The sequence below is a fragment of the Ciona robusta genome, chromosome 6, assembly GCF_009617815.1.
Source record: "Ciona robusta chromosome 6, ASM961781v2".
Lineage (NCBI taxonomy): Eukaryota > Metazoa > Chordata > Ascidiacea > Phlebobranchia > Cionidae > Ciona > Ciona robusta.
Genome location: NC_143240.1, coordinates 465,356 through 480,449, shown reverse-complemented (window position 1 = coordinate 480,449; position 15,094 = coordinate 465,356). Strand labels below are relative to the sequence as shown.

The 15,094-nt window shown below is 35.6% G+C and overlaps 1 protein-coding gene across 3 annotated transcripts; it reads right to left on the bottom strand.

Annotated features, from left to right (window-relative positions):
- Positions 1 to 2,379: 2,379 nt before the first annotated feature.
- Positions 2,380 to 14,966, bottom strand: LOC149734616 (CUGBP Elav-like family member 3). 3 transcript variants are annotated; one of them, XR_016385188.1, is made up of 17 exons: positions 14,828 to 14,921; positions 14,385 to 14,500; positions 14,078 to 14,158; positions 13,866 to 14,018; positions 11,128 to 11,210; positions 9,999 to 10,047; positions 9,648 to 9,756; positions 8,812 to 8,914; positions 8,315 to 8,458; positions 7,748 to 7,856; positions 6,824 to 7,027; positions 6,490 to 6,549; positions 5,956 to 6,093; positions 5,536 to 5,679; positions 5,063 to 5,211; positions 4,487 to 4,615; positions 2,380 to 3,249 (listed from the first exon to the last, which is right to left on the bottom strand). XR_016385188.1 is itself a non-coding variant. In XM_089880018.1 (16 exons), the coding sequence occupies exons 2-15, from the start codon at positions 14,497 to 14,499 to the stop codon at positions 5,084 to 5,086; spliced, it is 1,620 nt and encodes a 539-aa protein (XP_089736144.1). In that variant the 5' UTR covers position 14,500; positions 14,828 to 14,966; the 3' UTR covers positions 2,380 to 3,249; positions 5,063 to 5,083. The 3 variants fall into 3 exon arrangements, 2 of the variants coding, with proteins under 2 accessions (XP_089736144.1, XP_089736145.1); XM_089880018.1 differs by lacking the exon at positions 4,487 to 4,615 and having other exon boundaries at positions 14,828 to 14,966; XM_089880019.1 differs by lacking the exon at positions 4,487 to 4,615 and having other exon boundaries at positions 7,748 to 7,853; positions 9,648 to 9,753.
- Positions 14,967 to 15,094: the final 128 nt, after the last annotated feature.

Sequence of the window (15,094 nt, the reverse complement as noted above, 5' to 3'; positions counted from 1 at the left end):
TCATTGCTTATTCTTGGCTATAATACCATTTAAACAGCGGCCCGACGCGTGCTATTGAAGTATAATGTAATCTTACAGTTATATCAACACACTATACTTAAGATTTCTGCCTTTTTCTTAAATTTTGCGCTAATAATCTGATTAAAAACTCACGCTTCCTACTCTGTAATAATTGCCACATGCGCTCAAGGCCTTCAAACGAGAGTTAATCATGCGGCAGCGCATCGTGTCTTATGCTGCCTGTCATCTGCAATGCAGACTTTGCAATCCTCACAACACACCTACGCATGTACCCTATCATTCCAACATATGGTGTACTGCCTAACTTTTAAAACCTATTTTATAATGGATACCTTTACAGTTGGAAAAAAATAGACGAATTTTAAACATTTAGACATATTTCTAACCAAAATGTTAAATTTTTTGTCTGTACACTGAAACAGCTCTTGGTATGCAAGTGCTTATATGACCAGACGCAGCAGATGAGACGAGACGCCTTCGTCCAAAGACTGATGACCCCAATTCCGTGCGAATAAAGCCAATAAATGGCAATTTTAATCTCGCTCACAAACACAGTATTAACGGATAGAACAAAGCGTTTATTCTTTCCTATTTGCAATATTGCAATCAAAATAAAATCCCGATAAGTGGCCCAGTAGCTTTGATGTAAAGCTAGTTGTCAATTAAAGTGGTTATTAAACCAGCTAGCCAACCGGAAAACGAAATCTGTAATAATATTGCTTAGTGTAAAACAGATTGCCACGATTACGCCAACACAATATGTTAATACTGTTTCTTTTAAGCCGGAATTTAATGCAATGTGACTGCAAACGCGTTGTTTCTCTTAGATCAAGCATAACTTATTATAAGTTTGATACAATACTTGTAAGACCGTGGGGTAAGATGGGATACCGTTAGCACCTTAACCCGATACCTCCTGATGGTGTTTTTAACAATATAAAAGACGCTCTTTTAGAGCCATGTTTACTATAGCAAATAGGGCGGGAAAAGAGAATAAAAACATGTACCATCTTACCCCCCTATTTAACGTACTGTAACTACAAATCTGCTATTTCTCTTTGAATAAGTATTACTTTTTACATTGTGTAAGTTTAATAATATATTTTTATCATTTAAAAACACAATGTATATGCGCTTCATAAATAGTTCACCTTTGTTGAATACGAATAACACGGAGTCTGTGCTATATGGCTAAACGACACCTATAATGACTTTCTGTGCATGGCGTTATCACCACGTGAATGAGTAAACCTATTTATCTGGCTGGTAACTTCTGAATTTATAGCGGGTGGCACACCCTTATATGTTTCATACGCCTTTATATGTCCGTATGTTGCGTATTTAATTCACAAGTGAAAAAAATACAAATGTACAATACACGGCACTAATATATGATATAAACTTATGGTTGCTTTAAACTACAGGCAAATGGAGAGCCCATTTTTTGTTGGTGTTAAAATATCGATGTGGTAGCTTTCTTTTTCGTGCCATGAAACAGCATATTTAATGACAAACTGTAAGTAACACTTTATTGGTTGATACACTAATACAGGTTTAAGCGTGCCTAAAATCGAACCCCAACAATAATAAAGCTCCATTAAGGTTTGACCTAAGTTCCATCGGATTTTAAGAAGAACGCTCTAACTAAACAGCACGGATAAAATGTGCTGCATGCTACAGTCTATACTCTATTTATAAAGCTGGATCTTTTATCTACGATACTGCATATAGTAGGGTGGGGGAAGATGGGACACCTTTAACACGTAATTTCCAAATAGCCTGATCGTGTTTTAAAGAATTAACAACGGCCTGTGGAAGTCGTAAGGATACGGTTTCATAATTCTTAGAATGTTCTTTGTTTACCATACCAAATGGAAAGAGAAAACAAAATGAAAAGGTGTCCCATCTTCCCCTACCCTACTGTACATAGAGGCATTTAGCATTTCACGGTTCCTTTACGGTTTGGTAAAATAGTATATCGTTAGCAATTAAATCTCATATTTCCTGAGAGTTTTTTAATAACTAACTATAATACAGTCGCGGGGCTACGTTTTATATAATTCAGGTAAATAATCTTTATTTACTACCAAATGGGAAGCGAAATGGGTATGAAAACGTGCTCATATTTACGCTATATACATTATGTACACTAGGACAGGGGAAGATGAGACACTTTTATTCTTCTATTTTGCATCCCATTTAGTAGTAAACAAATAACATTAAAAGAATTATAAAACGGTATCCTCACGACTACCATAGACCGTTGTTAAATGTTTAAAACACGATTAGGATATTTGAATATTGTGTGCCTAAGGTGCCCGGTCTCCCCCACCCTACTATACAATAAAATACAGAATACAACGTGCTCTTAATTCTTGTAATTTTTCTCTCACTTTTATGTACACAGGTCCGAAGCACCAAGAAATACCTGTCAGTATGAAGTAATAAAATGACGATTTAGTTCGTTACAGCAGCACACGTGTTGATATGTGAAAAATTTGAGTTTTCAAGCTAGTACCGATGAAACGCACAGTGCGTATAGCGTTCAAAATGGCAAGCGTCCAAAAAAATGCCCAGTGTTGCCGCTTCAAAAATCGAATTAAATTTGGTCAACACTTTTAAGTTATAAAAATAGACTCAAGTAATAGGTGGAGAGCAGCATACGAAAATGAGGGTAATAAATATTTTAACATGTGATATAGCTTCGCGATTTTGAAAGATAAAAACTGCAAATACAAAAAAGGAAAAAACGAGCAAAAATTGAGAACTATATACTTCATTCGGAAATTAATGGGGAATTTCATTTTAGAACTGATTTTAAAATTGAGTACGTTTGGTGGAATGTGTTGCGTAATCACAGTCGTGCACAGTGTGACGTCATACGCAATGACGTCATTATTCAGAAATCTCGTTAGGTTAGAAAACCAATTGAAGACGAAAAACGGTGGTAAGTGGTGTAGAAAGCAGCGGTTCAAGCAGAAACTAGATAGTTGTATGTACAAAAGTAAAATCTCGGTTGCATTGAGCACTAAAAATAAAGTCGCAAAAATACTGAACTAGAAGCAACAAAATTCAGTAAAATTCAGCAGAATTTCGATGCTTCTCGGCGCTTGAAGTCAGTTCAAATAAAAATAGCATTGCACGATTCCCATCCGCTAGAGGCAGTCGAGAGCAGCCAGATAAAAGATGATTGTTGTATGTACATAGTGTACGAAGGTAAATCAACGTCTGTGGGAAAGCATAGGATTTTAAATATATAGTATGATGGTATAGTAGGGTGGGAGAAGATGGGACACCGATATTATGTGGTAAAATTATCCAAATATAATAATCGTGTTTTAAACAATTACCAACGGTTTATGGGAGTCGTGAGGATACGGTTTAACTTTTTTGTTTACTACCTATTGGAAGAAAAAAATAGAATAAAGTGTCCCATCTTCCTCCACCCCACTATAATATAGTGGTTTGAGGTAAGATGGGACATGTCATCATTCCATTTTATCGTCTTATTTGGTAAACAAAGAATATTTACAGAATTAAATAACCGCATCCTCACAACTTTAAAAACCGTTAGTAATTTTTCAAAACATAATGAAAACATAGAACTCAAATTTAATGGTATCCCATCTTATCCCATAGTACTATTAATAATACATTATTATTTGTACATTAAAGTTATTCTTCTGGTAAAATCGTTTTTATTGTACCAACATTTCATATACCATACGACAAGAAACCTTTTTTGGGTTATTTTAAATATTTTTAGTTTATCGTTATTAATATACTGTGTTATATAGTAGGGTGGGGGAATATGGGACATGTTTTTATTTTATTTTTAGTCCTATTTGGTAGTAAATAAATAACATTAATTTTTAGAATGAAAAAACAATATCCTCACGACTTCTATTGATCGTTGTTAATAAGTAAAACACGATCATGATACTTGGATATTATGTGCTAAAGACCTCCTATCTTACCCCACAGTATTATATATCTACGCATGGCATACGAAACGTTGGTGAAATTAAAGTTACTTTTTACCAGAAAAAAATATACATTTAGTAATATTTAGAAATTAAATTTCTTGGAAACAATAATGCAGACAGAACACTGTAAAATAAAATCACCGACACGGACGTTTAAATTTGTTCTGACCAATCACAACGAATAACAGAATACACGTCACAAGGAGACGGCCAATCAGAAACATTTTTGTTACCAAGCAACACAGCGCAAGATTGACATCACAATTTTGAATTTAAAAATAAAACAACGACAAAATTATTTTCACAACATAATAATTTATGCCGAAAGTGTAGTATAATAACCATATATAAATAAATGAGGACAATTTGACCAAGACCACGACGTTTAAGGAACAGAAATCGGGATTTACAAGACGGAGGCACACTGCGCCACCTGACGGTTAACATTTTTGACAACGGTGAACGACATTTATTTTAACCTTGGGCTTAAGAAATCCTTTATGCGAAAATTCCGGGGAAGCCCCGCACTTGATACTTTGTGTTTGGAAACCAAAGTATATTTTATCCCCAGTGGGACACCATTGGTGTGGAAAACACTCTTATGCGCACTGTCGAGTGACAAGCAATATGTGAATATGTGATTGATTTTGGTAACAGCTATGATTAACTTTATATTTGTATTTGTTAGTTCTGAATTCTTTGGTCCAAGTTTGGGTTTAAAAAATGAAAAAAAAATTAGGAGCTTTAAACTGACTTATAACCGGTAAATTCGAATCTCACTAAAAAGCTGTCAGCCAATTTTCAGCGGCCCAGAGGTGTACTGCAGTTAATGTGGTACATACTATGTAGCTTGGTAATGCGCATTTCTTATCATTTCTCTGTAATTGTTTTTTATTTTAAGCTAAACAAGTTACTATCGTGTATTACATATGTACCACAATACGCGTATTTTAGATTTACGGCTAACTTTACCTAGTATACACGCGCGCTAGCATATATATGCATTTTGCATACATAGATTATAACTATAACAAACACGTATACAGTTAACTTACTTGTAAACAAAAATGAATATATTAATACGGTCGACTCTGCTCCTTTGGCCGTTTAAGCTGAACCTTCAGACGTTTCATCCCGATTTGAAACCCGTTCATGGTTTGAATGGCAGCTTGGGAACTAATAGCGTTATCGAAACTGACGAAACCTGTGAATATATTGTTATATACAACCTTATAAATAAATGAATGAATTTGGATGTTTTTTGCCGGCGGGGGAAACTGCAGTCGTTATAACACGGGTGTTCTGTTACATACACCTCGTGCCAGCTTACGAGTCACCATGTATGTAACTTCGTAGGTATTTTTAAATTGTTATTTTTTAGGTATATGGCTGACATTTTTGACATCTAAAAATAGACCAAAATGGTACCAGCGTCGAGCCTCGAACTTAAAACCCATACAGCAACCACTGTGCTAAGGCTCCAGACTAGTCCGAAATCTCTTAAAAATCCAGCAATACAGATACTAACCGAAACATTTGCTTTGGTTGGTTGCTCGGTCTATGAACACTTTTGCCGATATAACATTCCCAAACGGTTGGAAAACGTTAGCCAGGTCAGCGTCGGAGAATTCTTGTGGTAGGTGGTAGATAAATAAGTTGCAACCATCAGGCCCTGTGGTTAAAAACAGTGTTTAAACTACCGTGGTGCAGTGGGGATAAGTTCAAGGCTCGTTGCTGCTACCGTTGTGGGCGTATGTGTTTTTGGGCAAAACACTTAACGGCAATTGCTCCAACCCAGTGGTCACTAATGGGTTGTTTAAATTGTCGGTCACACAGTAAATAAAAATAGAAAAATCTAAAATATTAGGCTCAAAATTATAACTCGTAAGTGGGCACAAGGTGTGTGAAACAGAACACCGGTGTTGTAAATTCTTTGCAAAATTTTTACCTTCTTTTTGTGGGGCGTTCGTGCTACTGGCGAGCAGGGCATTTGTTTGCAGTTGGTTTGCCGTAATACTTTGTGCTACAGGTGCTACAGTTGGTGCGTATTGTGGCGCACCATACGATTGGGCAGGTACATATACCACTGTGGATAAATACGTAATACGGTATTAAATATAAAAGTAATATAAGTATACGTATAACATAAATTTAAAACAGCTTTTCTGGCGTCCCTTTCGGAAGGGTAAAACATGGGGAAAGATGGGACACTTTTCATTCCATTTTCTCGGCCAATTCGGTATTAAACAAAGAACGTTCAAAGATAAAACAGTATCCTCACGACTACCATAAACCGTTGTTAAATGTTTAAAACACGATCAGGTTATTTGGATATTGTGTGCTAATGGTGTCCCGTCTTACCCCACAGCACTATAATAAAAAATAAACAACTAAAAATTCATTGGCGGCATTGAATTAACGGCTTTAAATTGGGGCTTTAAATTTGCGGCTTTTAGATATCAAAATAAACTATACAACTTACCTGTATACGGCTGCGGTTGAGCGTATGCTTGCGACAACTCGATCGAAGGTGGTGACTGAGCTGCATTATTAACGTGGTTAGTTTATATAATGATGACGTCACAAATGACGCATGCAGTACACCATATAGGCCATAAGCAGCAAAAACGAATTTAATTTTAATTTTTTTTCAAATATTAACATTTTTTTTTACTTTTCAAGTTGTAACATAATTTTTTTTTACTTTTTAAAATTTTTAAATGATTTTTTTTTTTTAAATTTTAACATAAAAATGGCGCACATGCATTATGATATGCTTAATGACGTCATAGTGCGACTTATGACGAAACACTTACACATTGGAGTGCTGGCATGCTCGGGCACACGGGGTGCAACCCCTTGGGTACCTGGGTAGGCCTGAATGGGGTAAACCCCTTCTGGGGTCGAGGCAGTAGCACTGGATGGGGGCGGGAGCAAGTTAAGCGTAGTTAGGGGGGCTACGGGGCTTTGGGGGGTGCTAGGGACCCCGCTCATAGGTGTAGCGTGTTGGTGATGTATCACTGTAATAAAGAATAAGTTATTGCTTTTTTGTTCACGAAAATTTGCAATAATATAATATAGTAGGGTGGGGTAAGACGGGACACAACTAGCTCGTAATATTTAAATATAGTGATTGTGTAAACAATAATCAACGGTTTATGGATGGGAGTCGTAAGGATACGGTTTTATAATTCTTAAATGTTCTTTGTTTACTATCAAATGAGCTTAGAAAATGGGAAAGGTATCCCATTTTCCCCAATTCTACTATGTAGTATGTTGGGGAAAGGTGGGACACATTTTTATTCTATTTTCATCCAGTAAAATTAAGAAAAATTAAAGAATTATAAAACGGTATCCTCACGACAGCCATAGACCGTTGTTAATTGTTTAAAACACGATCAGGATATATTGATATTACGCGTTAAAGGTGTCCCGTCTTCTCCCACCCTACTATATACTGAATAAAACACTTCATGATAGAATATAGTAATGTTATTTGATTGAATGTAACTTATTTATCTTCGCATGACGGGACAATGACAGCCGTTATAACAAGGGTGTTCTGTTTCATACCCCTACGAGTTACCGCGTATCTTTGTGGGTGATTTTATTGAGAAAATACAACAAGTACAAAGTGTAGTAATAACTTCCACTAAAAAAATAATTACTCTACAAACAAAAAAGCAAAAAGGGAAAAATGCCATACAACTTTAAAAAAATAAATGAAATTAGTGACTTACCAGTCGGCTGTTGTATAACAGTAGCAGCGGCAGGTGCAAGGCCATTAATAGCAGCAGGTTGGGGAGAAGCAAGCGAATTCCACCCTGGTGTGGCTGGCACCACGTTCTGCTGATAAATAAGCAATTTTTAGGTATTATAGTAAAGTACTGTAAAATAGGGTAATGTTAGCATCTGTGTTTCAAAATTGTGTTTTAAACAATTAAAAATATTTTTGTAAGGATACGGTTATATAACTGTATAAATATTGTTTGTTTACTATCAATTGGTATAAAAGTGAGTGGAACGTTTGAAAACGTGTGGAAACGCCTTGAACAGAGACCATAATACGGTTAATACTTTTATAATTCTAAAGGAAAAGCATTACAGACAGTAAGTACTAATGTTTTGGAAAATGGGCCAACCAAAGTTATATGTCCCATGGCGTGCCTTGCCGTAGAACCTTATTCATACAGAACACAACAAAAGTATTGAAGCTTCACTAAATACGCAGTATCTTGAACAGAAATAGTGTTTGAACAATATCACCTAAAAGGCAAATGTACTCTAGTAGGAATAATAGTATTTACTTGTGCATATGGTAGACCATATGTGCCTATTTGCAGTGGAACTGGACTGATAAGACCATAGGTTTGAGCCATCTGTTGCATTCGACGAACTGCTCGTTCTTTATCCGTGTCGGCGAATTTCACAACAAGACTCGAAGACGCCCCCTACCGACAAAGAAAAATTGTAAAAAAATTGTTTTGAGTGCTAAAATTTTTTAAACTATATGATTTGTGGCAGAAAAAAACAATAAATATTTTGGCGTAAAATGTATTTTAGCATATGTTTCGCCGCTAAAATTACATCATGTGAAATGTTATCATAACAAATTAGTGCTCTTAAAACGGTAGTTAAGTAAAAAACCTAAATTATTTAAAGTTTAGAAAAAAGGGTGTTACAGACAAAAAACAGGTAAATCAGTTCTTGTAAAATGAAAATAAGTTTTAAAAAAACGTTTAAATAAAAATTTACAATTTAAACATAGGGAATAATAGTAATTTACAAAATAATCGAATTTTACCGGCATAGTCTGGCTCCCATGCAAAGCTTCCATGGCAGATTTAGCTTCTTGATGACACGATAGCTTTACAAACGCACAGCCTTTGCTTTGACCTTCTGGAGTTCTGAAAAAAATACATTATTTTAATTATTATGTTATAAGATGGGATAACGTTAACACCCAAATCCAATATTTCCTGATCGTGTTTTGAACAATTAACAACGCTATTTTTGAGACGCGGGGCTATACAGTTAAATAATTCTTTTTTACAACCAAATAGGACATCCCATCCCACCCCCATCCTACTATATGTTTAGTATATAATTGTTCTTAAATTGTTATATAGTAGGGTGGGGGAAGATGGGACACCTTTAATACATAATATCCAAATAGCCTGATCGTGTTTTAAACAATTAACAACGGTCTGTGGAAGTCGTGAGAATACGGTTTTATAATTCATTGAATGTTCTTTGTTTACTACCAAATGGAAAGAGAAAACTAAACGAAAAGGTGTCCCATCTTCCCCCACCCTACTATAATAAAAACAATCTTAAATGATAGCATAGACTGCTTTAAACAAGTTAAGAGTTTTATTTATAAATGTTTAGCAGGCGTAACAGTAAGAAAATTGTTGATACCATATTGAAATGAGCACACTTAAGCTTCATAATTTATACTGAAAAGAACAATTACCCAGAAAGTTACATACATAGTAACTCGTTAGCAGCCACAAGGTGTATGAAATAGAACGCCTATGTTATAACAACTATATTGCCCCTACAGGCAAGGATAATAAATGACAATCAATAACTTAACATAGGATTAAAAGTAGTATAATATAAATAATAACAACAAACCTTAATATAGTGCACTCTTCAATTGTACCGAAAGGCTCGAATAAAATGCGCACGTCGTCTTCGTTCTGTCTTTTACCGAGCATACCAACGAATAATTTTCGATCTTCTGCTAGAAAAAGGTATTTGATAGTCGTGTGTGCGTCATGTTACGTCGGACATCTGCTACCCCCATGCGCAGTTGCCAAGCAACGCGAGTGTATCATTAATTATGAAAGAGCTATGACGTCACGGGTACATATGGTACGCGGCATGCATTATTTATAATCCTTATTTCGGTGAGCTGCATGGTATAAGCTAGCACACGGGTTTAAAGCCTTAAATATATTTATTTTGAAATATGTTCCAACTTACCTCCTTTGCTCACAGTATCTGCTGGTTTGACTTGAATAGGATGATTCATCTGTAAAAATTAACACGTTATATTACTATTATGACCCAAAACTTATTGCAATTTGGAATGGTATATAGTACTGTAAGGGAAAATAGAACACCTTAATGTCCAAACATCCTGATCGTGTTTTAAACAATTAACAACGGTCTATACGGGAGTCGCGGAGATACGGTTTTATATTTCGGTGAATGTTCTTTGTTTACTACCAAATGGGTCGAGAAAATAGAATGAAAAGGTGTCCCCTCTTTCCCACCCTACTATATATTCCTATAAGCTCACCATTTTATTCCTGTTTAGTAATACTCAACTGAATGAAATCTAAAACTGTATTCTGCTGTACTGTCGCTAATTTCTTGCCGTTATCTGATATTTCTTTGTTCTAACTTCGCTCTTGCAAATGTAGCTTACTGCGGGTGTAAGTGTACTGAGTGTGTATGGACGCCGCGGAAGAAAAAAGTCGATGCACAACGACTGAAATATTGATGAGGCAAAATCGATGGAAAATTAATGGCGTGCACCGTCTTTGTTTTAAGCTGGCGTACAAAAAATTGCGTGCGTTTAAATATTTTTTTGTTACTTTTTCAGTCCTGTGGGTAAGATAAATAAAGCTGTCCCTGACTTTTATAACTGCTTATTAGCGCCGTCTCGCGGGAGAAAAATCGTGTTGAACTAAGCTAATTAGGAGAAATATCATTAAAAATATTATTAAAAGATCGATTTTAATATTCAAGTATTACACTGGAAGCGTTATATAGGGTGGGGGATACGGAACACCTTTAGCACATAATATCAAAATATTCTGATCGTGTTTCAAACAATTAACAACGGTCCATATGGGGGTCCTGAGGATATGGTTTTATAACACTTCAAATGTTCTCTGTTTACTACTAAATGGGTCGAAATAATAGAATAAAAATGCGTCCCATCTTCCCTACCCTACTATAATATAACCTATAAATACATTAAATGTTATATTATTTGGAAAAGTAATTAAAATGTGGTATTTCTATACCGTTAAGGTCCGACAGTGAGGCACGCCATTAGACTGTACATTTATGTTGTCCCAAAATATGTATAACGGTAACTTACCCCCGGAAGTGTTTTTCTTTCATGTAGACTGTTTTGTGCGTTCATAGCAGAAGTCTTTTGGGTATATGTAAGAAAAGCACAGCCTGTAAAAAGAAAGGGTAACATAGCCATACGGTCAAATGAGGCCAGCATCGATTTTAACAATCCATAAAACCTATTTTAAACTAAACCGCAGTGGAGAAAGTATTTTGTTTGGTCATTAACATTAACAAAGGCGTATGGAAATTCAAATTCGTTGATTTGTAACCCTTATGGAACATCGGTAGGCAAAATAATTTGCCGGAAGATTTTTTAATTATAGTACTGTGGGGTAAGATGGGACACCTCATATTATCCAAATATTAAAATCGCGTTTTTAGCAATTAACAACGGTCTATGAGAGTCGTGAGAATATGGTTTTACAAATCTTTAAATGTTCTTTGTTTACTACCAAATGGGACGAGAAAATAGAACTACTATATAATGTCTAGAATCTACATTTGACAAAACCTGTGTGTTTTTAATATATTTTCAATTATTTTACGAACTATTTATGATAATATGACTGGAGCTACATCTTCAATAACGGTCGTAGGCTTTTCTTATATAAGTAAACATAATGTTATTTTAAATTTAACAGCGGTGAGTATACAATAAATATCCGGCTTAAAAAAACAATAGTAATATATTTAGCCTACATTTCATCATGTGTTTGGGAATGTATATTCACGAGATTTTTGTTTTTGTTTTTTCATTAAATCAGCCACGTTCTAGTAGATTAAAACGTATTAGGACATCTGTATAGTGATGTTAAGAGCGATCGTACTGTTAATTGGGGCAGAATGAATGCATTGTATAAGAACTAGGTTAAACATGATTGATAAACCTGCCGTACAGTCATGACTTTACAGCACAGAATAGCGAAAACTGGCGGGCATATAAAACTGAATATCCAATAGCATTGGATAATAAATGACTCAAAACAAAGGTATTTGATATGAATAATTCATTGCGTACACTTTGAAAATTAGTGACGGATAAAGAATTGTAAAAAAAAGAAAGCGTGTTCTATTGTAAGTACCGTGCGTGGATGACGCGACGAACGCCCTATTTAAAGTGACGCTGTCCCAGCTTTACGCGTGGCAGATTCTATTGTAAACCGTACAAAAGCACCGAGTGACATATGCGAGTGCGAACGACGAGACGTACACCATATGCTCTCATATAGAAAAGCAGGTGGCCTTCAAGAAAACAAGGTTCTGTACCCTCGTTTACCATAAGGCGTATGTATATACTAAAATATGGGAAATACTCATTTTGGACTACTTGCAATTTGCGATTCTTTTATTTTAAAGCACGATACGTTGTATTGCATGAGTGCACGGCGTAACATAGCGTTTTAAGCCCCTTTTCCGATGGCGTACCGTTTTATACGAAGCTTGTGTACTACATATTTGTATATAAAAACTTTAATTCCAAAAATATGGTAGTAAAAAGTATGCTTTATTTCAAAAACTTGATATATTTTAGTTAACATTAAAGTAGGTACTTCTGTCTTACTAAGAAATCATTTGAGTACCGCAAATGGTAAGCATACCATATGTTGAGATACATGATAGGAAGAAATAAAATGTTATGTATATTACTGTGGGGTAAGATGGGATATCGTTAGCACCTAATTCCTATATTTCCTGAACGTGTTTTGAACAATTAACAACGTTCTTTTAGAGTCGCTGGGCTACGGTTACGTAAATTTGTTAATATTCTTTGTTTACTACCAATTAGGACGAGAAAAGGGAATAAAAGCATTACCGATGTTATTACAACATACGATATATTGGTAGATTTATAACGAACGCCAGTATGTTATTTTCCAGAACAGGTCGACTATTCAATATATTTGAGATTATAATGACTCATAACGCAGTGAAATTGCAATTTATGGCGTTAATTTGGGCCCCAGTAAAGCAAATGCCGCGTGTGGGTCGATTCTACGTTAGAGCCAACCAATCACAACAGCGTATTGATCCTCTGTTACGTCACAATCCAACCGTGGTCGATAAACCGATCGAGAATTGCCATTAATTCGCCAGCGGTCGGGACGACTTTCGGATAACACGGGTATTAACAAGCAATGCTACTCGTACAGGATCATGTCTTGGAACCAGGGCATTACGCGAATGTACAAATACATTTGAGAAACCCATTAGTTAAAGTGCATATTAATAATCGCTTCAGCATAACGCATCAACGTATAGTGTTCGTAATTATTGTATTACAATACAGCAGGTGCTTTGTAATTAAAGTCACTTAGAAACGTGGTTGGAAAGCCTATTGATGACCGCTGTTGTTTCCTGCTCACAACGCTAATAGAGACTCCTTGGTTACCAACATAATTACACCACATACAGGACACGCACACGTTATACGTGGTAAAATAAGCGAAATATGATCGTCCAAACAGCGTTGAACGGCAATCCAGAAAATTACGCCATGTTTTCGTTTATATTTCCTCAGGTTAACTATGATGTATATAGTATTTTTGTGTATTTTTAAGGTCTTACGTAAAGATGTTATTTAAATAACCTTACTTAGGGAAACACCAGAGCTATATTTGTATTTTAGTTTTCTGAGCTTTTACATAAATGCTTTCCTTTAATAACGTTACTTAGGAAGGACCAGCGCTAAATTTGAGCGTATTTTAGTTTTTTAGGTTTTAAATAAAAAATGAAGTATTGTTACTCGCTGTATATACTAACCTTTATGCATGCCTGTATATTTGTCTCGTAAAACCGAAAGTTCGAATATTTCACCGAACGGTGCAAACACTTGACGTAGTTCTTTTTCCTCCCAATTCTTTGGCACTTGACCAATAAACAGTTTAACAGCGTCGTCGTCTTTTTCCGGCGTTTCTGTAGTTTGGTACATTAGAATACAAAGTCCAAATACAAATTGAGAAATAGCGACATACCTTTTAATGGGTGAGAATGTGTGTTGCTCATTATGCTACCGCAGTGTTGTGGCAGTACGGGAACTTGGGGGTATACAAAACCTGGGATTAATGTGGAAAATTAGACTAAATACATGTTTAGGAATAAAAATGTAAAATATATTACTGTGGGGTAAAATGGGATCGCATTAGCACGTAAATCCCATATTCCTAATTGTGTTTTGAACAATTAACAAATATTCTTTGTTTACTACCGAATGGGACGGGCAAAAAGAATGAAAACATCTTTCCCCAACCTACTATGTGGAAAAATGAAACATAAACTTACTGTGACCACCGAATGTTACTGCAGAATTATCATGGTGTACTGCTACAGGTACGTTACTACTCATCACTGGCGTTAAAGCATGTTGCATGTACTGTCCATGGACTGTCATTGCCATTCTGGATAAAGCAATACATACGAGTGAATACAATACAGAGAATCTGCGCGGAATAGCCAGGCAGATCTGACGCACGTCGTTTATCCCCGCTTTGGCGGGCCATTCCACAAGTCAGAACATAATGGCAAAGTATAGGAAGTGGTATAACTAACAGGAAACTGGCGCTTTGTGGTGTGGGCGCATCCCAATGCGTTAGACTAATACTAGCGAACGTTTATAGATAACGCAGTGTTAATTCCACAAAAAAAAGAAAATTAAATCTACTATTAACGCACTTTAAAATTAAACTGAATTTACACGACTAATATGCTTCTATAAAGTCACTTACATATAGAACAAGCAATTCAAATATAATATACTCTTCCAATTTGAACTAAAATGCACTTAGAAAATCACAGCTTATTAAAAACACGACTCCAAATCTGCAAGAGAAAATTTGAGAGTCAAAAAAATGGCTATATTATTGTGACACTAGGCTAGTACTATACTGATAATATAACACACAATACAAAAATCACTCTCTATTCTGTGGTATAGTATCTGTAGTTAACAAGAAATGACTGGGGAAACAGAAAGGGGACAGAATATAAATCTA

Excerpts from the sequence above, each read along its gene's own strand:
- LOC149734616 (XM_089880018.1), bottom strand. The coding sequence starts at position 14,499 with ATGGCAATGACAGTCCATGGACAGTACATGCAACATGCTTTAACGCCA. Across the intron at positions 8,915-9,647 it reads GAAGAGTGCACTATATTAAG|AACTCCAGAAGGTCAAAGCA; the intron begins GTTTGTTGTTAT and ends TATTTTTTTCAG. Across the intron at positions 8,459-8,811 it reads ATGGGAGCCAGACTATGCCG|GGGGCGTCTTCGAGTCTTGT; the intron begins GTAAAATTCGAT and ends CTTTGTCGGTAG.